The 27,552-nt window shown below is 39.5% G+C and overlaps 1 protein-coding gene across 2 annotated transcripts; it reads left to right on the top strand.

The window, feature by feature from the left end:
• Positions 1-14,014: 14,014 nt before the first annotated feature.
• CYSLTR2 (cysteinyl leukotriene receptor 2) lies at positions 14,015-25,353 on the top strand. Of its 2 annotated transcripts, none has more exons than XM_067562756.1 (2): positions 14,015-14,151; positions 21,989-25,353. In XM_067562756.1, exons 1-2 carry the CDS (start codon positions 14,124-14,126, stop codon positions 22,954-22,956), a joined length of 996 nt encoding a protein of 331 aa, XP_067418857.1. In that variant the 5' UTR covers positions 14,015-14,123; the 3' UTR covers positions 22,957-25,353. The 2 variants fall into 2 exon arrangements, with proteins under 2 accessions (XP_067418857.1, XP_067418858.1); XM_067562757.1 differs by lacking the exon at positions 14,015-14,151 and adding an exon at positions 15,119-15,190.
• The last annotated feature ends 2,199 nt before the right edge of the window (positions 25,354-27,552 follow it).

The following is a 27,552-nucleotide window of genomic DNA, read 5'->3' as shown; positions in this document are numbered from 1 at the left end:
CCAAGTCACATGTGTCCTCCCCTTCCGAGGTATCAGAGTCCCATCTTACGAACAGGCTCAGGCAGTCTTTCCAGTCACTGTCAGCCAGTGCCACTTCCCCAGTGACTGCTAGGGGAACCCTGGCCCACCCTTTATGCCAGGTTCCAGCTCAGGGACCCTCAAATCAGCTGCCAAGGTCTGTTCCATTCTGGACCTTACAGCCTTTTGACTGAGCCTTTCCTAACCTTCTGGCTCCCCCCTTTCTTTGGGTTTGCCAGTCCCAAAATTCCCTCCTCCCAGGGAGTAACTGTAGGCCACTTTCCTCTATAGCCCCAAACATACCTCCTGTGACGGGTTTTATCAACCCCACATGGTTGAGGCAAGGGTTAAGGAGCTGCTCCAGATGTAGGAAGACACATCCCCTTGCCTCTGCTGGGCATGCTCCCAGTGGCAGGAACATTCAAAGGGGGAGCTCAGCTCAGTCTGTGTGGACTGAGGAGGAGAGCAGTTGAGTGTAGTAGCCTCCTGCCAAGAAGCTGCCAAGACTCCAAGCCACTGGGACAGAGCCCCCTAGCCAAACTGCTGGAAGCCTGTTGACCATGGGAGCCAAGGGTAATGACTCACTCTCACCACAGGAAGGGGCTCTGGAGATGAACCTGGGAGGAAACTAGGAAGGATCCCAAGACAGAGCCATGACACCAATAGCAGTTCAGGAAATAGGGGTAGGAAGTGACCCAGGGAGTATAAGTAAGGGGACCAGACCCTAGACCACAAATATGGTATTGTTTTGAAGGGGGCTATGGGGGTTGTATTGTGGTGGAGCAGGGTGGGTCTGGGTTTTCCTACCACCCGTCCTGGGGACTGTTGCTGCTAGGCAGAGCAGCCCTTGATTCTCACCATTGGGCCAGCTAGGGGAGGATTTCCAGTATCTGATGGAGGAGGAAGGCTATGGTCCAGACGAGGGGTTTTGGGACCTATTGCGAGAATTCCATTAGAAGTACCCCAAGAAACCGAGTCCTGAGGCCAATAGCAGGCACCTTTGGGGGCAGGAGAGAGTCAGAAACCAAGGCATGCAGCAGAGCCAGTGTCCAAGTAATCTAACCAACACAGTAAACAAACACTGGTTATTCTGCCCGATTGGCTGGAAGAGTCAGCAGACCAGCTCTTAAACCCAGCAGCAGCAGCAGCAACAACTGCTCAAAGCATTCCTCTGTGGCTGTGATAGCTCTTGCACCTGCTTCTTTCCAGCCCTGCTTCTGCCTTGGACCAAGCCTTGCCCCTGCTAGTCTGGGAGAATGTGTAATGCCATGGGCAAGTTAATGATAGAAGGGTAAGGGAGGTATCATTTGACTGATAAAAATCTACAAAATCATAATTTCAATAGTGTCACCCTCCATGGTATGGCAGGGAGGGAGGGGGCTCACTGGGTCCCTTCCCTCCCCCCGATTCCAAGCTCCAGTCTTCTAGTTGCTAGAAAAGTCGATAATACAGTGTTGTCAGGAATGGATTGAGCTGGGTATCATTCGAAAGCCCTTTCTCCCACAAACACAATGGTAGCAAACATGACAAATGTAGAACTATCATGTAGATTTATATGAGAGAAAATATTTTAAAATCAATTATTTTTTTTAGTTATACTTTAAAAACAAGGCTGCCATTTGATCGCAAAGACTCATGTACACATGTTTGAGTGAAAGGCAGATTTCTAACACATTCATGAGAACTGTGCAGAATATGTGTAATCGACCGCTACAATTGGCTGTTGGTTTAAAAATTCATTCCAAAACCCAAGGCAAATTCCTTGTTCAGCTTAGGCACAGCATTGGCTCCTCCACTGACCAGAAACTGTTAACACCTGCCAAGATTTCATTGAACACATCATTATGAGGCTACAGAGAAAATATTGGATTTATGATGAATCCATATATGCAGAGGAATCAATTAAAAATATTGCCAGAAAGAAGAGATTCCTTGGTATTGCACTTGTCTAATACAAAATCATTGACTCCATGAACTTCTCCAATGTGACAATAAAGAAGCTGCTATCTCATACTCGCACAAAGGATAAGCTAAAAACATAACTTGCAGGAGAAACACTCCAGCATGCGAAGAATTGGTCAAAGAATTTCATCGTTGCATGACATAATGAAGTTGCTGTCTTGCACTGTTCAGTGGAGTTTCTTTGTACAGTTCGTTTGAGGAGGCTGACACTAAAATTATCTTGCATGCCATCAATGCTACAGAGAGAGAGGTGCTACTAAACTCCAGATTTTTGCACAAGATACAAATATTTTAAGTGCTCTCTGTGAGATGCTACTCAAAACTTTCACAAGATTCTGTTTTTGTGCCTGCTGCTGGAGAACAGAATTGTATATCCCTCAGAGATGTGTTCCTATCACTCAGACCATTACAAACCACAGGACTGCCAGGTTTCCATGCCCTTTCAGCATGTGACATTACTGGAAGGTTGGCTGGAATTATCTTAGTGAAAGGCATTTGATTCAGCCTTCAAAGACTCTCTCCTTGCTCTAAAGGTGCTCAGAACAGCTGAGATAGTCACTGATGAGGTCATAAATGCACTGGAGCTGTTCATATGCTGAGTTTACCACATGAAGACCAACGTTATTACACTTGCACTTGGTGGATGTTTTCCAAAAAGCAGACAAATGGAGAAAAACTGCCACTAATAAGGAGTGCATTTATACCTGCTATCAAGATGGCAAATTATCAAGCAATAGGATGGCTCTGGAAGGATCAAGTGCATCCAAAACTCCCTTCTCCTATTGGGCATGGATGGATCTTGGAGGCTGGACTGATCACACCAGTTATATGTGAAATACCATGTGCTCCTGAATCAATCGTACAGGTAATCAAATGCTTGTGTGCAAAGTCCAGATACTCACCACCTTGAAAATGTTTGGCCAGCAACTTGCCTTGTACAGAGATGGGCAAGTGTGTTGTGGATGAAGATCAGCATGACATATCTGGCAGTGATGCTCTAGATAGAGATGACACTGATGATGGCTTTGATGAATAAATGTTTTCAGTCCTACATGTCAAAGCTAATTTCCTTAGGATTACCAAAGATCAAGGTATTGTTTTTATATAAGCAATGCATCCCTGTGTTAAAGTATGATTTTTAAAAGTTGGTTTTTAACCTTTTTCTCAAATATATATCTACATGATTGTTCTAGGCTTGTCATGTTTGGTACCATTGTATTTGTGGTAGAAAGGGCCTTCAAATGATACCCAACTCAACCTATTTTTGATAACGTTGTATTACCAACATTTCCACCAACCGGAGGACCTGGAGCTGAGAGCTGGGGGAGGCAACAAGTCCCTGCTGCCATGCCACAGAGGGTGACACGTTCAGATTATGATTCTGTAGATTTTTACAGAAGAAATGACACTGCCCTTACCTTTCTATCACTGAGTTACCCACAGGAGGAGATTTCACGCTATTATGCTCCCAGGCCATATTGGATTTCCTTTATGTCAGCAGACATGGAAATGGATGGAATGTTTGTTTCCAAACCTGGGCTCTAAAGTGAATCCTGAACTCCATTCTCAGTTTAATGCAAGTACTTCCTAATGGGAACATGGGGTGACATTTATAGACTTGTATTTAGAGAGAGAATTGTAGAAGCTTGTCTAATAATTCTAGTAAGACAAAGGCGGAGTCCAGTCTTTGTCAACATAGGATTTTATAAAATGAGAAATTTGCAAACAGGCCCATCATTTGAAAAGTGGAGAGATGAAAGGATGTTGTATTTTATAACCGTGTTCATGATGGGTGATACCGTGGTGGATGAGGGCGACTGCAGTTTGTACTAGCTGGAGCCTTTGCATTGTTTTCACAGTCAGCTGCAGATATAGTGAATAGTAATCCATTCTGGAGCTGACACATAAATAGCTCACAGTGACTCAGGGTTACAAAAATGGGAGGTGAACATTTGGCCCTGACAGACGATAGAGGGGCAGCCAGGCCAAATATGTGTGATTGACATTGCAACACCCACTGCCCATATCGTGACAGAGGAGAGGGCAGGCCAAATTTCAGCAGTGCTGCAATCCCTTGCACCAGGGTGCAATGACACTTACTGAAGTTTGCCCTTTCCTCCCTCTGTCATGACAGAGGGGTGGTCAGGCCAAATTTGAGTGATTGGCATTGCAACCTTGCACACAATGTCACAATGCCACTTAAATTTGTGGCTGCCCAGTAATAACCTGGACCCCTTCCTTAGAAAAATTCTGGTTTCACCCCGTCTGTGGTCAAGTCCTTTTCCAGAAGGAAAGGATGAACGTTTCTAGAGAGCTGAAGGTGTTTTGGATACTGATGCTATCTGAGCATCCAAACTCAGTGATAGGTTAAATAGGATTTGAACCACTTTAATGAATAGAAGCTGGATGCCTTGAATAAAACGGGCGGGAGGAACATGTTCCAGCTATTTCTTCAAAGTTTTCCCCCTTTATGCTGTTAGCTGATTTTTAGTTGCTTGACCACAGTTACTCCATTTTAGCTCCATTTTAGCTAGCCCCTTTGTTTTTAGAGACAGGCCAGGTCATTCCACTCTGTGCAAGGATCATGGAAAGTTTGCTAAAATGCAGAAGGAAAGGAATGCAAAAGGAGATAAACCTCGGCTGGATTAAGCAAGCTATGTAGCCTTGATAGATAAAATGTAGATAAATGCATCAGCAAAAACATCTTATGAATAATGTATATTTTTATAAGTAAAAATAGAGATAATATAAGCCAATAGTAAATGAGGGAATAGGTTTAGACCCTTGTAAGGGGGATATGTATGGTCTTGTCATAAATGTTTAAGTATCAATAAAGTATAAAACTGTCTGTAATCCTTTGTTCAGAATCTTTTTCCACTGTCCACTTGTGGGCTTAAAAATTGACCTTCTGCAGAGTAAACTTATTTAGAGACTGTCCAGCCTAAAATCCTGTGTGGGTCTCTTATCGGTGCAAGGTAACAAACCACACTTAAAATCTTTTTCCAACAATTTGGCGACCACAAAGGGACACTTTGCTTGCCAACCCCGAATTCCTGCGCCAGCCAACGCCTCAGCCGGCACTGGGTGAGGTCACCCTGAAGGGTTTTAGACGGAGGATGGAACTCTGTGGAAGGCTGTAAAGCGTCGAGACCCTTTGAGTCTCACAGTTTCCAGGGATTCCAGGTACCTCTATGTTTTGTGTTTGTTGTCTGTTTCTTTGTACTTGACAGGCTTTTCTCTTGGGAAATTCCAAAAAGGGCACCCTAGCATCGTCCTTGACGATGGCCATGCGTTAAGTTTGAAGGCTCATTAACGCAAAAGTCCAGAGTAGCACAAGTTTTTTTTCGTGCATAGAATCTCCCTACCCTTTCTTTAGTCTGTACCTTTAATTTTGCTTGTAGTAAAATTCCTCCGGAGGTGGGTTGAAGAGATATATGCATATCCCCAATTGTTCTGTGCACAGAGTGTCCACAGGGCGTGCTTGGGAGAAATACGTGCTAGTTTAAATGCTAAGATAAGAGCTCAAATCAAATTCTCTAACCTGTTCTTTAAAGAACAAAACCGAGTGCTGTGTTAACACAAAACGCGTGCGAGTGTGTGTAAAAAGTAATAGTGCTGTAGACAAAAAATGGGGCTCAGTGGCAGTAAAATCCCCAAGAGCAGCCCCTTAGGGGCGGTGTTAGCAGCATAGGCTGCAGGCAAGTTACTGGTACAAAAAAAAATTTAAAAAGCTCGAGCTAAAGAACTGCAAAAAAAAAGCAAATAAGTATGCTGAACCCAAAACAAAAACAGCAGTATATAATATGTATGCTAAAATAAAAAAAATAAAACAAAGTTTAATGCAATGTGGTGCTTTGCAGCACCAAAGGGGGGGGGGGGAAATTATAAAAGTAAAAATTAAGCCCTTAAAAATCCTGTTTCAAACAACATAGCTTATAAGTAAAAAAAAAAAAAAAAAAAAGGGGGGGGGGGGGCTAAAAATAAAATACAAACAAAGTAAAAACTCTAAAAAAAAACCTGCATAAATCCCAAATAAAAAGTCTAAAAGACTCCAAAAAAAAAATTAAAAATTCAAATAAAGAAGTATATAAAAAAGTCAAAGCCAAAATCAAAAAATAAAACGTAATACCTTTTTAGCCCCCAAAATTCCTCCTGCCACTATTGTGGACAGTTAAGACACTAAAAAGCAAAATGTCCAAAGCAATCTGGCCAGTCAAAGTGGACATTTAGGCCACCACCACCTCCTCCCCAAGACCAAACTCAACCTTTATAGGACAGCTTGGAGAAAAGTAACTTCATTAATGCACCCTTTTTGTTAATAAATTAATCAAGTCTTTATGTATCTTGTCTTATTAATAAAAAAACCAGTAAAATGTTTTATAGACACTAGAGCCAACAAATCCACCTTAAAAGCTCAGAAGTTTTCTCTATTCCCTTATCAACAAAAAATGTAAATGCAGTAAAAATTTTAACCAATTAATGCCGCATCTAGTGTCTAAACCACTATCTGTTTCTTTAAAACCTATTTTTAATCAGCATGTTCTTTTTAAGTTCTTATTCTCCAGTTAACCTAGTAAGTAAAAATTTACTTTGTAAAATTTGATTGTACTATTTATTGTTTACCAAATAAAATTTATTTGTTATTTTCCTTGTAAAAATAAAAATTCTGTTTTAGCTGTATCTCTTAAACAAAAACAAAATCCGAAAATATCCAGCATACAAAAAAAATAGGTCCTGTAATTATATCTCTCCTTAAACAAAAAATTATTGTGCCTACTCAAATCCTCTGTGACACCCCAATTTTCCCTGTTAAAAAACCTGAAAAAATGTTTATTGCTTTGTGTAAAATTTAAAAGCTGTTAATTCTGTTGTTTTACCTTTCTTTCCTGTTGTAAAAATTTAAATAATATAGTGTTTACAAAAAGTTTTGTTTTAATTCAAATGTAAATAATTTGCTCTTAGCCTTTCCTTCTTTAACAGCCTGTAAAAAAATTCTTTAACTCTGCTTTCTGCTCTAGCTAATAAAAGACACAAAGCCTCTAAAAAAAAATTGCAACTTTGTCTATCCCAAGTTCATTATTTAAGCCATGACATTTCCGCAAATAAACGACGCCTTTCCAAAAGTCGGGTCCAAGCTATCCTGCAAGTTCCTAAACCTACTACTGTGTCACAGATAAAAACCTTTTTGTTAGCATAGCAGGCTATTGCCGCCAATAAATTTTAAACTATGCCTCTATTGTTAAACTTCTGCAAAAACTCACTCAACTTAAAATTTCTAAACCTCTTCCCAAATCTGTCAACACAAAATAAGTTTTTTACCTCTGTAAAATATACACTGTCTAGTGTACCAGCACTTAGTTTGCCTAATTATTCAAAACCGTTTATATTGTTTTGTCATAAAAAATAAGTTTGTTTTAAGTGTCCCCATACAAATGTATGGAGATAAGCATAAGACCATTGCCTGTTACAATAATGCCCTAAACCCTGTAGCTTCCACTTTATCTCCATGCCGTTGCAACTGCAGCTGCCTTAAATAAAACCTCAAAAACTCTAGTCCTTAGTTCTCCACTTATCATTTCTGTACCTCATATTTGCTTAACAAAATATAAAATTCTTTTGTTGTTTGCAAGTCATATTACACTCACCCAATGTCCAGTTTTTAATCCTGCCTCATTGTTTTCCCCGCTATCCACCCTTTGCAAAACCCAAAATTAATTTTATCTGTTACTAGCTCTTGTCAAAAAAATTCTAAAAATATTCTTATAACTAACTATGCTATTTGTTCTCAACATAAAATAATTAAAAATAACCCTTTCCCTTCTATAAACCCTGCTCAAAAAGTTAAATTTTTTTTCCTGTAACTAAAGTTTGTATCCTAACCAAAAGTAAATTTGTTAATGTTTTCACTAATTCCCGTTATGCCTTTAGTGTTGTCCATAATTATAGTTAACGCTAAAAACAAAAAAGCTTCCCCACTTCAAAAAGCTTCCATATTAAATAAATCTTATGTTACTGCTTTATAAATATTGTATAGTTACCTTTTACTATTGTTGTTATTAAATGTCTAGCTCACTTGCATGCTTTAACAAACTCTGCTGCTAAAGCTGCGGTCCTTTCCGCACCTTAGGCCACATCCATGTTGTTTTGTGTTTATATTAGTCCAGTCTAATATATATTAATAATTATATGTTTATTTTCAAATGGGTAAAAGCTTACCCATGTGCAAAAACTAACACTATTACAGCCAGCAAAAAACTTTAAAAAAAATTTATCCCTCGCTTTAAAATTCCTCTGTCTACCAACAGTAACAAGTCAAATTATAAAAAAAGTTTGCAAAGCTCTTAATATCCAACAAAACTTTTATTGCCCTTATCACCCTCAGTCTGCAAAAGCAGTAAAAAACCAAAATAGTGTTCTAAAAAATAAACTAGCCAAAATTTGCCATAAAACCAGCCTCAAATAGCCAAATGCCCTGCCTTTAGCCTTTATAAATGTAAAATCATCATGTAACAAAAAAACTAAACTATCACCACACAAAATCCTAATAAACTAACCCATAAAACTTTCTAGCTCTTCACCAATATCAACTCACCTAATAAACATTAATTTAGCTAATAAAACTAATTTGACTTATTGTCAAGCATTAATAAAATATGTTAAGTCCAAAAAGCCCTTCCCCAAAACCCTCAAAAAGCATGTCACAATCTACAGCCCAATAATTAAATTCACGTAAAAGTCCACCAAAGAAAGACAGCCGTAAAACCACGTTAAAAAAGCCCACTCCAAGTACTTCTCACCACCAACACTGCTGTAAAGTGCCAAAATTACCAATCCTAAATACATGCCTCACACTGTAAAAAAACCTCTACACCTATAACAACAAAATCAGTAGAGCAGGGTGCAAATGCTTATAACCTCTCCCCTGCTCAAAAAAAAATTTTGCCACTCCAAAGCAAAAAAATATACCACAACGTCATCCCTACCACCTCAAAAAAAAAAAAAAACTTAAAACTCCCCCAAATCACTAGTTCCCTAAATAAATATAGCTAGTAATCTAAATATTCTATATTAGCCTTATCTAAATAACTCTCTTTTAATCCAAGTTCCTAATTAACAATACACCTGTCAAAAATATCCCCAAAGTCCATAAAAAAAAACCCAACAACCTAATAACTTTAAAATACAATTAAAACCCAAACAACTAAACCATAAAAAACAACGCTTCTTAAACTATACTAACACATCTTTATAATTAATTAATCAACTACAAACAAATTTAAATGTATCTAACTGTTAAATTTGCAGTCATGTTCCCTTGCATTTTAAAAAAAATATACCCATAGTTCTAACTATGTTAAACAACACACATATAATACAAAAAATTACCATTACTTTTCCTAACAAAATACATCCACCTAGCTTATAAAGCCCCCAAAAAAATACTGCTTTAAAGCCAACCAATCCATATAAAAAAAAATTGCACTTCACAAAAATATAAAAATAAGTTATAACTCTTATAACTATACCTTTACTATTAACTCTACAAAATATATAGCCCTAAATAAAAGCTCTTTTAAAAACTATTTTCCCTACCACCTAAATATTAACTATTATAGCATTCGTTTAATGCAAAGCTCCTTAGCTTATTCATAAAACATATACATTTAGTAGGCCATTATTTTATTTATAAAAATAAGGTCCATAAAAAATTACCCCCGTAATAAAAAAGCTCCTACTACATCAAAGCTATTACCCCTGCCATTAAGCACACACCCACACTACCCCAGAACAAGCTCCAAAATCAAAAAGCAATCACCAAAACCCAATAGTATTAAAATATCACCTTGCCCCAACTTAAAGTTGCATACACTCAAAAAAATAAAGCGCGTTGCTAAAGTACTTAAAACAGTGGCCAATGCCACTACCCAAAGTTTTAAAAACATAGCCACTAAAATAAATAATATCCAACAAATAGTTCTGCAAAACCAAATAGCCCTAAACTTTATCTTAGCAAGCAAAAAAAAAGTGTGTGCAATAATCAATAATACCTGTTATTCTTATGTAAATAAATCTAGCAAAATAAAAAACAGTGCACATAACATTTTACAAATCGCATCATTATTCCATTACATTTCCCAAAATAATACTTCATAAAATTTCACAAATCTATTTCATGTCTTAACTTCATAGCTACCAAATTTATCCTAGCTTAAGCAATTGTTTATAAATATAATTTGTTTTATTGTTATTCTTGCCTGTTGTTGTTTTCAATATCAAACACGCTACCTTTTGTGTGTTTTATCTTCACCCAGTTTTTAAAAACCAAAAATAGCTACTATACAAATAATCACCCAAATTAAAATTGCTAAAATTCAACTAAAAGTAAACCAAGCTTTCTACAAATAATGTGAGTCTAAACTGCAAAACAGTTTGACTCAAAGGGGGGATTGTTAGCTGATTTTTAGTTGCTTGACCACAGTTACTCCATTTTAGCTAGCCCCTTTGTTTTTAGAGACAGGCCAGGCCATTCCAGTCTGTGCAAAAATCATGACAAGTTTGCATTTCCCTCATTTCAGTCTTGAGAATCAGGATCAATACTTTTAATAAAGTGTACATACCTCTTTCCCTATTTATATGCGTATAGATGTATAAAGTATGTTTCATCATTAGACAAAAATCTGTAAGATTTACAATGTCCAATTACCCACTTCCTTGTCACTTGGCAATCTTAACAGTTTTTTGAAAATACTGTTGTTTAGTTTTGGAATTATATGCATGGGTGAACATAAAAAGTGTCGAGCGACCCTGGAATCATGTTGGCTGGGAAAATAAAGAGTCGGTAATAAAAAGGAAAGAGGTATGTGGGGAATGGGGAAACAAGTTTCATTAATGAAATGTTAATTTCACAGCCAGTGTTGGCTGTGAAATCAATGTTCCAAGTAAATGCCACTTTGTAACAGTGGCACAGTGACTTTGGTTCTATAAAGGGGTCTTGTATGGAAAGGCTCAGAAGTCATGTTTCAGTTATAGTGTGTGGTCATTGCATAAGAGATTGTGGCTGCAGAGGAGCTGCTGATATTTCTGATAAAAATGCAGTTAGGGATTCTTGTCTAGCAAAAGGCCTGGTACGTTGTAAAAGACAGCAAAGGAGGATAATCATGGAAAGGAGGCTGTTTGGCTGTTGGTTTGAAGATTTATTTGGAAAACCAGACCAGCAGGACTGGATGTCATAGTTAAGGCTGACCCTTTGAAATAGGATTAGCACAAACCACAAAGCTTTGTGGGCGGGTCACTTACTGAGAATCCACATACAAGTGTCAATATATACAAATGGGTGAGGTACCCACCCTGTCGCTCTAATATCCTGGAACCAATGGGGTTGCAACTACATTGCATACAATATATATAAGTAGCAAAGCTGGTCTGCTAGTCCTGCAGTGCCTACACATGCACAACCTCCAGGAAATAGCTTAGATTTCCTGTTAGATCTAGCAAATTCTGTATATTAGTCATCTTCTTGATTTACAGTTGTTACTACAGCCCTAGCCAGAATTGAAGGGATAAATTCAAAACCCACTGTATGAACATAAGAAGGGATTATATTAATTCTCTTGTTGCCCATCTTGTGAAGACAAACTTTTACCTTTACAAATAGGTGACTGCAGCTATTACTGTATTTACAATGCATGATACTAACCCATGAGAGCATTGTGTTAATATTTAGCTTTGCTGGTGCAGGAATTCTAGGAGATAATAAGTTCTAAAGCAAACATCAGGAAGGGACTGCTTATTTACTTAAGTTTATCTGAGTAAAAGAAAAGTAGAAAAAAACAATATATCACAGGTGATAGTGTGAGCGTGTAACCATAATAATACACTTGGTAAAATATCTGTCGTTCAAATGTATCAGAATTAATAGTGGTTGCAGTGTTAGATAATAATGCAGTTATTTAAAATACATACTGCAGATTCAAAGGCAAGTTGACACTAAGATATTAGATGCCTCAGAAATAGATAGGTAGAAGAAAATTTTAAAAGGATATGTAAGAAAAATGATAGAATTTTAATACAAATACTTGTCACCCTGCCATGCTGATATGTTTTTCGTTAGTTTAAAGTGTTCTTTTTTTACAGGATCAGTATTTGAGACAATCTTACTTACGCTCTGATTCAAAGCCCACTGAAGTTAATAGGAATCTTTCCATGAACTTCAGTGAGTTTTAGATGAGGGCATTAGAGAGTATTTTATCTGTCTTTTTAGAGTTCAGTCTGTTCAGTGTTAAGGATCAGATCATGCTACAGAAAGTGTTAAACACTCTCAGCTGCCATTGACGCCAATGGTTTCTAAAAGATGTATTTTCTAAATGATGTATTTCTAAAGATGTATTTTCACTCACTCATAACTTCTGGTAAAATTTTCCTATTTGGTTTCTATTCCACCTTTGGGCTCTTCAAAAGATGAACTTTTTGAAAGTTTGAGGAAAAAAATGTCCAACCATTTCTGAGTCCTGCAAAGTGGAAAAAAATGGCACCTTTTCCTCTGTATATTATTATTGCAGTATTTTCCAATACCTCTTAGTTAACTCAAGTTAGAAACATCTGAACTTTGAAATCTATCATGTAAATTGTGGTTATTTTGGGCCACATCCTCAACCAACTTTAATAAACAACTGGTAGTATAATCAAATTATGTTACAAGCAATTGTGAAATCATTTCTGAACATGCTCAGTAGGCATCTACGAAGATTTATTTATTTCTAAGCATAGCTGAAGAAGCCACTTTCCTATCTTTGTGACATCACAATGCATATATTCTCTCTGCCTGGCATAACAAGGCTGATGCTCACATATGCCACTCGCACAATTTAATTGAGGGAGATTCTAAACCTTGGTCTACACCAGCTTTTGTACCAGTATGACTATTGTGGTTAGGGGCATGATTTTTCTACTGAAATATTTATACTAATAGAACCCAATAGTGTGGGTGCAGTTATAACGGTATAAACATGCCTTATACCAGTATAACTATTCCCATTCAGGAAGGGGAATAAACTATACTGGTAAAAGTTATCTTTACGCTGGTATAACTGCATCTATACTAGGGATGTACTAGTATAACTATTTTAGTAAAAAAAAAGAAAAGAAAAGAAGTCACACTGGGGGGATTGTCACCTTCAAGAGCATGAAAGCTATTGAGTGGGTATGAAGAAAGTGGACACAGATTCACAATGTAAACTGTCTAGGCAGCAGAGACATAGTGTAATGAAGACATCCTCCAAAAATGTTCATCAAAATAAATTTGATCAAATGATTTTTTTTTTCAGTTTGCTTACTTTATGTATTTGACAGCAATTTTGTAGGTCAATTTCAGTGTCTTAACCACCAGGGACCCAATTCACTGCTGCCCTGCACCTTGTATAGTTACTTACAATGTGGAGTTGGTGACATTTTAACCCACTTTGCAGTGGTACCATACATAACTACACAAGGGGCCTGATTCTCATTTATTCCATCCCTATGCTTGTGGCTTTAACTCATTTTTGCATTCCCTGTCTTCTGTGGTGTGGTTGGGTGTATAGACTCCATCCTACCACAGCCACTAAGGGTTAACACCTCCTCAGCTGCTGCTTATTGCTGGGCTATTGACAGATGAGAAGGCTGCATGAAAAGACAGCTGCCAGGGAAGGAGGGAGGAGAGGAGAGGAGCTTTCTCTCTGATGGGTAGGAAGCCGCACAAGGAACTTGCCTTCACTGGAGGAGGTAGTCCTGGGAAAGGCACCTGTGGAGATAGAAAGCAGCCCAGGGAAGCAGTAAGGAATTGTAAGGAGCAGGTTTTAGCTTCTTAAACCCAGAATCTCTGGGCTGGAACTCAGAAGACAGGGCAGACTTGTGTTCTCCTACCATCTGGACTGAAAAGTGATATGGAAGCGTCTCTGAGGAGGAGGGGGCAAGGACCATAGAACCCAGGCTGGGACTGATGACCTGATGCAGGGCCACTGGACTTTTGCCCTGTGGGATTCTTTATTACCCCAGGAGGGGCAAGAGTATAAATGAGCTGGCTGGAGCTGTAAGAAGACGCTGACCATCATAGGGCCAGACTGCTGTCTGGTGGGGGGAAACTGAGGTGGAGTCACTGCAACACCATGCCCGGCTATGAGGATATGTTGGCAGGTAAGTGACCTGTGACATGGGGCTATGAAGGAGCCTGCCCAACCTCTGGAGTGACTCGGAGCAATTTCAGAGCTGCTCCAACTTAAAGCACTATTAGAGGGGCCTTGGAACTAGAGAATAGCCAGTTACGTCCCTAAATCCACCCGTTATGTGGAGAGCTGTGTTCTGTAGAGCCCTGTCCTCTGTACACTGGCTATGGAGGGAGGGTCACTGCACAGGGAGTATTCTGCAAGGGCCACTTCTGTCCACTCTAAGGCCCACTTGTGCTGTCAGAACGCTTGTAAAGGAGCCTTAGTAAATGAGAATCAACACCATGGTGCCAGGTAACAGTGAACTGGGCCAAAACTAGGATTGCCAACATTGTATTTAAAAAATAAGGGACTGTTTTTTGAGCCCCCTGCTCCACGCTTCCTCCTGATACTCTCATAATCATCATCATAATTAATAATAATAATACACAGTATTCATCTACATATGCCAGGGGGTATTTCTTGCTGCTTTTTGCAGCTCAGCAGCTCCCCATGATGAAAAATAAGAGATATCCCTTGTAATAAGGAACTCTTGGCAACTGTACCAGCATTGCTAACACCAGCAGAGCCCTCCCAGTTCTGTCAACAGTAAAAAGATTTGAAAACCTTCCCTCACATAGACTGGACTAAAGTATCCTATTAATATTTCTAGGTTTTATAGTTCCTGAAAACTGTTGATAACTACTCACTGATATTCTCATATTTCAGACATGTTTGATTACTGAAAGCCCATATTTAGAAGTGTGAGTGGCTGATGATAAGTTCCAGATCCACTACTGAACTGCAGAGTCTTTTTTTAGCATTGGTTTGTGTGAAAGATGAGATGGAATGCAAAATAGCCTTAACAAAAGAAAAGCTCTGCTAGTAAATGCTTACTTCCTCTTTCTTGTTATTGGTTTTACGTAGTTTTGCTTTTTCTTTACCCTCACTAGCAAACAGCAAGTTTTAAATAGCTAAAAGGAAAAGAAGGAAATGTCTTGCTGAAGTAACTGAAAGGAACAAAAAATGAGGTAGGACAAAATTAAAATTATATATATATATATATATATATAACTTTACTCTTTTTCTTAAAAGTAGATCAAGACTATTCAAAATAACTAAAATTCCTTCTACTCTTATCACCTGTTTCTTGCAAGTTTTGTAGTTGCTAGAAAAATTAAGCATCTACTCAGTTTTAGGGTGTTTCCTTGAGAAGGGATATCCATGTAAGTTTCTGTAATTAAAAATATTTTGGATGATGAAAGATAACAAACTAATGACAGAGTTGATAAAGTGAATTTCCTTTGCTTTGTATTAGCCGCCAAATGCAGATTTTTGTTGACTGTAATATTTTGAAAGAACATTTCCCAATTTATTGGAGGGTGTGGATTTTGTATGTATGTGCATGTGAGGGAAAAGTGAATAAAATGTTATGCATCTCTTGATGGATGCCTAATTTAATTCATTGCACTGTTAATTACAAACTAAATATAAATGAGTAATGTTTTTTCGTAGTTCTGATCCTGACAAGTTACATCGTATTTCAGTGAATGGTGACTTGGTTGGTTGTTTAATGCTATTACATCTGGTTTCCGGACAGTGCAATGGCTATTGCAAGTAATATAACATTAATTAGTCCTTGGCATTGCTATTCTGATAGTTAGGAGAACTCACACTACAGCAGAACTTATTCAGACAAAATATATCGTGACTAAACAGCAGAGCATCCGTACTTAATATTTCATGTCAAGAAATTCATTTAGCCCTGTGTACATTGTACTTCTGAAAAATTGAGCTCATTGGCATTTCTTCATAAATGTGGAGTGCCTGCAGCTCCTACTGACTTGAGTTAGAATGGTGGGTGCTTTGCACCTCTGCAAATTGGACCAGAAAGCTTTACCTTTACACATCTAATAGGAATACCAATGTAATATACCCTATTCAGGAGTGTTCACACCGTGTTTTTAATAGAAATAAAGTTAGTTTCTATTAAGTTGAGAAGTCTTAATATTAATAGTTATCTTAATAGATGCTTTAAGATGTAATTACCTACTTGAATAGGGGCTTGTGAATGACTGACGTCTGGGAAAGAATTGTTTTGATTTCTTTGCCTTAGACGTGCATTTGAGTGTGTGTGTGTTGAGTGAAATCCACCACTGTTGAGTGTTTACACTAATTCTCACTAACATCATGTAAATCAGGAATAACCACTAGACCTAGCTGAAAAAACTTTGGAGAAATATATCTTCACTAAAAAAATGCCATTTAGAGAACGCCGAAAAATTTTGCAAAATTGTGACTTTTACCAAAATCTTTTGAAAGAAAATCTTGGTTTGTTTTTATTTCAAATTGATTTCATTTCAGGATCTCCTGAAGTCTGTCACATGTTTACTGGCTGAGAGCACATTAGTACAGTAGTTTAGCCACTTGCCCCTTATGATTGAGGATTTGTTCATGGCTGTGTCTGCAAGTAGAGAGAGCAGACTGGTTTTCTTTGAATCATTGGCTTTTTGGAAGGATTCCCCCAGCACAAAAGGTTGTAGGTACTCTTTTTTTCTTTGAGCCTTATACCTGTGATGGCTCTATTGCTGTATGATGCAGTAATTGTTAATTACACCTCACCTCTAAGAAGCCCGGATGCCTTTCCCTGTCCCCGTTTTGCAAGATGAAAAGAGAGACTGTACGCAGCAGTTGTCTCAGTCCCCAAAATGAGAAATATTTTTCTGATGCCACTGAGCCACAGTCTGTGCGTTGTATTAGTGGATCTGGGAGATGTCAGCTTGTGGCTGCTCGCAAAGCAGTGTTCTTCCATGAGGGCAGGGCCCAAGCATAATTTTTTTGGGCCCAGGACAAACTTGTAACACAGGGCCCCCTCTCACAATCCCTCAGACCATACATACAATCTCATGATCCATGAAAAACTTTTTCCTCATGGTAATGGGGGTTGCAGCCTGGGCTGGGCCTTCCAGTGTACCCCCCCCCCCCCCACGTAGGGGCCCTGCATGGGGGCCTTCAGGGTGTGGGAGCGGGTGGGAAAGAAAACTATCTTCCAGAAGTGGTATGCAGCTTGCACAGATGCAGGTGATGATAGGGGCACCAACAAAACCCACTTTGCCTGAGGCAGACAACTTCTCTATTTCTCTGGAGCATGGTCAACCACTCAGGGTGCAGGAGGTGGTGGGGAGGAGGATAGTGGTGCATCTCCATTAGGTCCAGCACCACATGAGGTTGCTTTTGTTGAGGCTGAGCCACAGCAGCAGGGCACAGGCCAGAGACCATCAGCATTCTCTGAAACCTTGTTCCACTGTTTTTTCTGGAAAGGATGTGGCAGTCACATTCCCAGGTGAGAGGAAGGTCACTGCCTCCATCTCTGCTAGGCCTGTTTCGATGGGAACTCTAAGGGGAAGGCAATGCTCCCACACTGAATTTCTGTCTGGACCAAAAGTCACCACCCGCTACAATCCCCCAACTCCCTGACAGCACCAGAGTCATTCACTAACTCTGCAAATGGAAGATGAGTCTGGGCCATGACCCCAAAAGGATGGGGACATCAGGGATGATAAAATCCATCACGCACAGAGTGCACGTGATGCAACCAAGTAGCCCAGAGCTTGCAGAAAAGCAAACAGCCCCTGCATCTACTCTGCAGCAGAGGCTGACTGTGACCCCACCAATCCTTTCCATGGTTTTATCAGCTCAATCCAGCAGCATCACTCAAGAGTCACTATGGGAGAGGGGGCTGAATGCAACCACTGAATGGCTGTGAAACTAACCAGGGTGTACAAGGATGCTGGCCATGGACAAGCTTCCTTTCTCCCACATGGAAGGAGAGGGCGTCAAACACTTTGTGGCTACAATTGCCCCCAGGGGGCCAGATCCCTAGCTGCTCTTTGCCGTGCAAAAACAGACGTGCCAGACGTAGGTGCTGGAACTAGGTGTGCTGTCTTGAAGTGATCTCCATCGTATATAGGGTTTACTGTTTGGTTCAATGGCTCTCACCCACACTATACAAATTGTTCCAGCTGGTGCCAGATCTGTGTGCTGCTCTGAAGTGCACAATGGTGTAGCCTGCGTGGGCAAGTGCAGCAGACCCAGGCCCGCCAATGGGGTGGGCAAAGGGGGCAATTGCCCAGGAACCCAATGATTTAGAAGGGCCCAGGCAGATGGGACAGATATCATGGGCAGTGGGTGAAGCTTCCCCTCAGGGAGGCTAGCTCCCTGTCCTGCCTCTTTTGCCCATGGCCCTGTCCTCACTCCACTCCAGACCTCACCCCCTCCCTTGCTTGGCCCGCTCACCACCATGTCCCTTTCCCCCACCTCTTTGGCTTCACTGCTCACTGCATCCCTCCTTCCACCTCTCTTCCTCTTTTCCACACACCACCTTCCCCATTCAGCCCTCCCCCCCCCCCAATCACTCGCCACCTTGGGGGGATGGGGATGTGGGGAAGAGTGGAGGGGAGCAGAGTGGAGGGGGGAAGGAGGAGTGGGGTGGAGTGTGGACAGGGCCAGGGCAGAAGAAGTGGGATGCGGAGCTGGCCTCCCCAAGAGGACGCTTCACCCGCTGCCCATGGTTGTAAAGCTCAGCTATCCCTTTCTAGGGGGCAGTGGCGTATTGAGGGGGTATGGGGCAGAACACTGATTAGAGACAGCTAGCTAATGTCCTAAAAGCCAGCTGACACAGGAGGGCTCAGCGAGGCAAACAAGTTTTAGTGGTTAGTCTCAGCTAAAGCCCATAAACTAAAAAGTTTTCCTGACACACATTAGCTATAGTACCTGTGGCTGGCCTAGTGCCTCTCTAGTATTATGGAACCCAATTTGCTCATGATCTGAATTTTGCTTATTTGATCCTCCTGTTACCTCAGGCAGGATCATATTACAGCAGGCTGTCAATAGCTCTGAGCACAGGGCGTTCACTTTCTATGTGACCTTCAGCATATACTTAACCTCCCTGAACCTGTTTCCCCATCTTGAATTCACTAATGTTCATAAAACTAAGCATTGCTACATAGCAGCTCCTCTTAACCACATGTATGTCAACATGTCACAGATCTCTCCAGCTCTAAGGTGGTGGTTGTTGAATGGTTGGCTGGTTGTTTTTGTAAAGTTTGTTTTGTAAGGTGGTTGTTTTGTAAATTTCTAATCTTAGCAAAATCATAAGACTTCTCCTATCTGGAATATGTTGGGCTAGTTTGTTTCCTGTAGAAGGGGACGGCCCACAATTGCAGTCCCATAAGGGGGAAAATCCTGTTCCTGATTCTAACCAGACAAGGCGAGTTTGTTTAGAGGGGAAAAATTAAACAGCTTGAAATACCTTTGATATCAAATTATTTTTTTTTCTTTTCAGTAGGGAGTTATACCAGAACTCGTCTCTTCTCAGCAGGGGGGGGAAATGTACTGATGCAGCTGTGCCTCTGTCAGATTGCTCGTGTAGCTGCTCTACGCTGACGGAAGAGAGCTCACCCTTCAACATAATAAAACCACCTTCATGAGTGGCAGTAGCTATGTCAGCAGGAGAAGCTCTCCTCCCAACATAGCTCTGTCCACAGTGGCTCTTCTGATGGTGTAACTTGTCAGTTGGGGTGTATTCTCTTTTTCACAACCCTGGATGACAAAAGTTCTACTGACAAAAGTGATAATGTAGACACATGCTCAGTCTCAAAGTTGAGGCCTATAGAGTAGTGTTATCCAGCTCTCTGAGGCACCAATTCAGGAGCACTTAAACATGTGTGTAAGTTCCATTGACTTCAATGAGATTTAAGCATGACCTTAACTGCTTTTCTGAAAGAGCTGGTGATCCACACAGTTTTAACAGGTACAGGGTGCAAGGAGCCAGGTAAGCATCATGTATCCTAGGCCAGGATCCCAGTGTACATAGGATCAATCAGGGCTTAACCTGCCACTGCTTGTGAAGTTGATAGGCATTATTTTCATTTCCCAGATGAGTAATTTGAGACATTTAAATGAAGTAGCTATGTTATCCAAAGCCCTCCAGCAAGTCAGTTACAGAGCTTGAAACAGCACCTAGGAATGTCTTGTACTCTTATAACAACATACCCATTTTCACTGTTACAATGGGACAACTGACAACACCTATTTTTCAATCACTTTCTGTTTTTTTTGTTTGTTTGTTTGTTTTGTTGGTGTGGTGTTTTGTATTTTTTGGCTAAAATTGCTCAGAGTTGGCACCTGTCCAAAGATGAATATTTTCTGAGAGGCTAAGCAAAAATATTTCAGCCATCTCAAACATGAAAGAACGAAGTGACACATTTCCCCATGACTGATCAGGCAAACAAAATATCCTGTAGCTTTCTTTATTTAAAAATAGCTCTGGTGCCAAATCAGCTGGGGAGAGGAAGATGTAATTTAATATGGAAGTATTGAGAAACTTAATGAGAAACTATTTTTTTTATTTGATTGGATTATGATCTATTAAAAAATCACTCTGCACATGTACAGTACAAATCTTAATGAGAACTCCATACAAATGTAAAATGTACAGCTATGGACAGCCACTCTGTGCACGTGTGAGTGGCTGACTTATAGCAGCTGAACACTAAATTATTTTGGAGAAGAGAATGAGGCAAGGGCTCCACATTCACAATGAAAAATACAGAGTCAAGATATCAATAATAGGAAGGCGGGAAGAGAAGGAGGAATAAAATCAAGAGACATTTTTAAAATTATTTAACATGACATTTTGATGTCAAACATTTATCTCCCAGTTATTAAAAATACATATGAGGCAACATCCACTGAGTGGCTGTGCTTTATTGGAATTCCCATAGCTAGAACACACACCTCTGCTCAATAGAAGGAAGAAGTGGTAAAACATGGGGGATTAAATAAAAGCTAGTACTAGAACTTGTTGACAAACTTCAAGTGAAATATTTTCCTGTTTTGAAAATGGGATTTTGTCAATTTTCTATAGGGGGAAAAATATCAACTGCATCATAATCTTCTAACAGGAAAATCTCAAAGCAAAACACTCTGGTTTGGGCCAATCAGTTAATCTCTAGGTACGCTTGAGCTAACATGTTACCTTCTAGACGTTGTAGTTCTGGCTTCCTATGTTCTGAATCTTCCATAGGGACCCTGCTAGACTACATCTTCCAACATGCACCACAGTCTGTGTCCTTATGGTTGAACCACTGCAGGGCATCTTGAGAGTCCCATGGGATTCTGTCACAGGGGGAGATTGTGGTCCATTGTGGAAGTAAGCTCCATAGCAGAGAATGGAGCCATGATGGACCTGGAATTGCAACACCTATTAAACACCTTGGCAGTACAGGTGAACATGGAGATTAACATCAACCCAAAACAAAATATGCCACAGCAAAGTTTAAATGTTGACTTTTTTGCTTTTGTCCTGAATTGGGGAGAAATGTCCAAATACCAGAATTTCCTGTGGGATAGAAATTCCATTTTTGATCAGTTCTAGTTATTACCAATGTTGCTTCTGCCAGTCTGACTCAAGATCTCCCATCCACAAAATGACCACTGATAACCAGCTTAATCAAAGAAAACATAGCATCAGGTAACTGCAAGAGGAGGCACAGCACTCACCTTGAGAAGACTGAAACTTGAAGCTTTTATTTGAAAATTTAGATTTTCTATTGCAAGGCACTACCCACAAACTGCAACAACAGAGATACTTAACACTTATATAACACATCACATTTTTAAGTGAAATACAAACATTAACCGATCTGTGTTCACTGGGACATGGTGAATAGCTACTGCTATTTACAGCTTTTAACAGTCAGTCAAATGGTTAAAATGCTGAACCCTGTCATTGGTATAAATTTAACAACAGCTTTTTTTATTTTCAGGAAATCAGAAGACCTCATGCTTGACTGAGTTAGTTGCAAAGATGGACGAAAGAGGCAACTGCACCAACAGGTCACACTTGACCAACTGCTCTATTGATGAGTTCAAGCAGGCTGTTTATCCCCCAATCTATCTCATGGTATTCATCTTGGGTATCAGTGGAAATGGCCTTTCCATATATGTTTTCCTGCAGCCTTACAAGAAAAAGACTTCAGTGAATGTTTTCATGCTGAACTTGGCAATTTCAGATCTCATGTTCGTGTTCACTTTACCCTTCCGGGCCACCTACTACCTGATGACATCTGAGTGGGTATTTGGGGACGTGTTTTGCAGGATTGTGTCCTTTACCTTGTATGCCAATATGTATTGCAGCATTTATTTTCTAACTGTGCTGAGCGTTGTTCGTTTTGTGGCAATTGTTCATCCTTTCAAACATTTGAAACTAACCGCCAACAAGTACTCTAGAATCGTGTGTGGGGTAATATGGGGTTTTGTGATGGCAGCTGCCAGTCCACTGCTCTTCCACGAAATCCCCTGTGACAACAACTCAACCAAGTGCTTAGATCTCCAGCCAACGAGTGTAGAGAGGCTGCTTGTGATGAACTATATTGTCCTGATAGTGGGCTTCAGCCTTCCATTTTGCACAATAATTATCTGCTATGTACTTGTGATCAAAACTTTGCTTAAGACCAGGGTTCCAAAAGCTAAGATAAGAGCCTCTCATAAGAAGGCTACGTCAACCATCATCATCACTTTATGCCTATTTCTGCTTTGTTTCCTGCCCTATCACATACTAAGAACTATCTACTTGCTGAAATGGAACCCTAGTGGAGTCAATGGGTGTGACTTGCATAAAGGGGCAGTCATCACTCTGTGCCTTGCTGCAGTGAATAGTTGCCTAGATCCTGTTCTCTATTATTTTGCTGGAGAAAACTTCAAAGAGAGACTCAGAAGTATATATAAAAAGTAGTGAATACAGAATCAAATAGACATTCCTCTGTGGGATCACTTTCTAGTGATTAAACCCCAGGACTGGGGGTTAAAAGATTATGGTTCCTTTGAGCTATGTCACCGACTTACTGTTTGATCTGAGGTGAATCACTTAACTCTGTACCTCCATTTCCATAGCTGTAAAGTGGGGCTATTTAGAGTGGTTGGTACCTCATTGCCTCACCACCCCTTGTGAATTTTCTTCATAAATGGATGTAAAAGTGTCTAAGATCCCACGCTGGAATCAGATCTATTTCTTTTCCACCTGGTAGAAACCAGCCAAAACCAGGCTTGCTTCCTTTAAGAAGCCCCCTCTTCCAGAGGACTTCATTTATTGGTAACACAAAGTGACAAAATAAACCTTAATTTTCGGAAACAGCCTGGGTCTCTAGTTTTGTTATCCCAAACGCTTGCTCTTCTCTCCTCAAAAGCACTCACAAACACCTTATGTTCTAGGTCCACCTGTTCCTCGGAACTGGGATTATTGGTCTCTCCCTCAGCGTTGCTACTTCATTGGCTACTCCGACCCTCAGAGCATACTCTGAATACTTTTCAATACCCAGCTCCCTTACTGGGAGCTAGTCTTTTAGTTACCTGTTCTCTCTCTTTCTCAGAGTTGCCTTCCAGCTAGCTGCTCCCTTCATGGGAACAGTCTCACCCTCAGGTTGCTTTCAAATCCCTTGCGCGCTCTCTCTCCTAGGGAGCCTTTAATTGTAGGACCCTTCTCTCTAGTAACAATTCTTTATTCTTTCCTATCAAATGCTCCATCACTAACTGGCCAATAATAAGCCAACACCTGGAGTACCTAATTGCTTTTAGGTGGAGTTTAGGGGGCTGTCATAGGCCAGCTAAGCCTTGATTCACTTTGAAAGGCTACTTGCCCCAGGTAAAGGGTGTGGCGACATTATAGAAATGCAAAGTATTATTTTCAATAACTACTGCTGAGCTAGTTTAAGCAAAACATACATATTAAGACTTTGTCTAATAGTTAAACATGCTCTTAAAAGGTCCCAAAACAAACCATTTCTTTGTGATATTATATTAAGTAATGTGAATATTAAAATATAAGAGCAATATTCACATAGTTACACAGTGCTTTATGATTCTTGTTTGCATGTGTCACCATTTTGGGTGTCCCCTGAAATGCTTTTAAGTTTCACTTTGCTGGAAGTTAGCTGAAGACTTGGCCAGTTTGTGGAAGTTGGGTACCTAACGCTAGGCAACTGAATCCATATTTAGGAACCGAGGGCCAGACTTTTAAACTTATTTAAGCACAGATAAGTGCCTAATTGGATTTTTAAAAGCATCTAGATACCTAACTCTCATTTTTGAAACTCCACAAGACATCTATCTGTATCCTTAGTACCTCAATACCTTTAAAACATTGTTCCTTACATATGAAAAATTAGGTCACTTATAGAGATTTCAAGTACTTATAGTGGCCAAATAGAAAGAAATAACCACATGAAAAACAATAATAGATTCTGCCCCTTTTTGAGCAAAAATCAGGAATTTTCTGGGTTGAAACTTGCCACATTTGTTATGAAAACATCCTGTCATGTTTGTGAAAAGTTTGAGGGGAAAAATTGGAAGAAAGGGGTTTTCCCCTCATCCGCGCCCCCCCCCCCTCCAAATAGCCATCCACAATACCTCAAAATATCCATCCAAAAAACATGATTTCTGGCAGTGTGAATGTTGTCCCAATACTCTATTCTTGGCAGGAATAAAGCATTATGTAAATGAATATTATTGTAAAACAAAAATAGAGCTGAAATCATCTGATTTCAGCTCTATTTTAAACACAAGGAAAACAAATCAATACTTTCCAGATGAACAAGTGTATACCATTACAGTTGATAGAATCACAATTTCTCAGACTACCAAAGGTTTAGTTACCGTTCAATAATCAATTTGTTTCCATCATTTTTGCCACCTTTGGTAACAGCAGAGGGTTTCATCATAATTTTCCATATACTAAATGTTTGTTTATAGAATATGTATCTCTGTATTTTAAATAAATGTGTGTATGTTATTGTATCCTCAGTGACTGGTATCATGTCTGCATCCAGTGACTCCTAAGAAGTCCAGTAAGGGCCAGATCTTGTACCATGGAGGGCAATGGGAGTTTTGCCATTGACTGCACTGGGAGAAGGATCAAGACTTTAGATTAGTAGGTGTGGGGATGGTAAAAATCAACAACTACTTTCTGGTCTTTTGGGTGGATCAAGCTCTTTACTTGGATTCCCATTGATTTCAGTGGGAGCTCTGTGGTTGGGCTTACAGGATTGGCCCCGGGAACTGATTGGGTGTATGTGTAACTGAATTCTAAAGTTCCTTGTGAATAATCTGACTTGTGAATAAAGGATTCCTATCTTCATATCAAAAGGCCCTTTTACAAGATACTATACACCTCGGCAGTAGTATAAGGTGGGAAATATTCAATAAACTAAGTGCACAGAATGGTTGAATATCTGCTTCTGCCATGTAATCACGCTGGGTTTTCCCCCAAATGCACATTCTTACAGTACAGTTCTTGTGTGTGTTCATAAAGAAACATAGATAAAAGAAACATATTCTTCACATATGGATATGCTCTACACTCTCTTACTTTTTTATTAACTTTTACTGGTTGTTGAAATAATGTTTTTATTGGGAAAACTATTACACAGGTTGAATAACCATGAGAAATATTTGTAAACTCCTGGGGGCAGTACTCAGTACACACTCAACAGATAGCACATAGCAACCACACAGCTCTTTCCACAAAAGTTGAAGCAACAACAGCATGGCTTTTAAAAGAATGACAATGTCACAAAAGGCAACAGGATTTAAGCTGATCAAAAAAATGATCAGGAACATTAATCAACATTTTCAGAACATGTAAGTATAAGGATATTCCTTCTTCTGTGTTTTGGGGTTTGTTTGAATTATAGGAAGGATTAACATCATCCTTATAGAATGTTGGTTGCAACTTTAATTTGGTAACCACATCTGCATAATAAACCATACCTACATACACTGGAGTAGAATGTCCATTCCTTATGGCCAAAAGCACAAGTCTCTTTCATGGGAGATGAAGAAAAGATGTTTACACACACACACACTTTCTATTTAAAGCAAACTCCTCCCATTCATGTCAAGAGTGCAGCACTGAGACATCAAACAACCTTCAAGAAAAATTGTTGATATATTTGCTCAATTCTAACCCATTTTCTTCAAGCACACAAGGCTCCGGAAGATCTAACAGTATGGAAAATATGAAGCCATTATGAGCTAGAGGGAGACAAAAATAATAGACAAATCAAAATTTCAAATTTGGGTAATTTTAAAAAAACCGAACAGTGGCTCAAAACAAATGTATGTTCTTTCTGCAAACTTGGAGAAATTTGTCCTTTATCATCACAGTAAACCTAGCTATTTTCAGACTAAAAACTAGTTTTCCAAGCCTGCATTACCCAGGGGGCGAACTTGGACTGTATAATGCAGGCTAATTGGTACATGAACAATGGAGAGTTTAGAGCTGGAGCACAAGGAAATATTGCTCCTCACAATTATCTTTTATTTGCATATCCCCAGGAAGGGACTAATCACAACTATATGTGTATGTCAGGCATGTCACTTCTTCACTAGAATAACATTACACGCCCTGCAGTGTAAACTCTTTTGCTGTACTATTAAAAAGACTGTCTATATATTTTAAATGGAAACTTTTACAGTTTAAAGAATATGTTAACCGGCCAAATGCTGTTCTCCCCTTTCCCCCCCAAGAAAGACTTGATAAAAAAAAAAACCCTATAGGAATTGAAGAATTTAGTTTCTCTCTTCTTGTTGTGTCAACGGTTTAAAAAAAATCATACGGAGTCACTTTCTTCTAACAGGGCGCTTTATTAGAATATGAAATACAGGATTTTCTTATTCCATCTCTCTCTCAGCTTCCCTATACGATCTCTGGCTACAACTTTCCACAGTCTGCCTCTGGCTTAGTTTCCAAACTAGCACATTATGATTATTGATTTATCAGTGTGGCAGCTGAACAGAAAAATCGCGTGGCAGGGGTGGGGAAATTGTTACAGGTCAACCTGAAATTAATGTTTTTTCAGCAAACTGAAAAAGTTTTTAAAATATTGTTTGAGTTGAACACGTTTCATTCAACCTGAAATAAAATGTTTTGTTTCATTTTTGTTTCATTTAAAATAAAAATAAAATTGAAGTAAAATTTTAAATGAAAAGTCATTTTGAACTGAACAGCTGAAACATTTATTTTCTAAAATGCCAAAACAAAATGTTTAGACATTTTTTTGGGGGAGGTGTTATTTTTTTAATGGAACAATTTGGCAAATTCACCATGAATTTGTGAAATGGTTCCGTTAACTCAAATCTGCATGGGGGGGGGGAAATGTTTCATCCACACAATTTCACCCAAGTCCTCTCCTAACATATATCCTCATACCCTGAGCCTGGCAGGCATGGGATACATGCAGCGCTGCAATGCAGGACTTTTGAACAGTTGATCCACATAATCCATGGAACAACTGTCCACAACTTCCTACCCCTCTTGATCCACCCATCCCCCACT

This window comes from Emydura macquarii, unplaced genomic scaffold, assembly GCF_026122565.2.
Source record: "Emydura macquarii macquarii isolate MOO-44397 ecotype Brisbane River unplaced genomic scaffold, CSIRO-AGI_Emac_v2 contig_2473, whole genome shotgun sequence".
Taxonomy (NCBI): Eukaryota; Metazoa; Chordata; order Testudines; family Chelidae; genus Emydura; species Emydura macquarii.
This window is presented reverse-complemented; position numbering and strand designations above follow the sequence as displayed.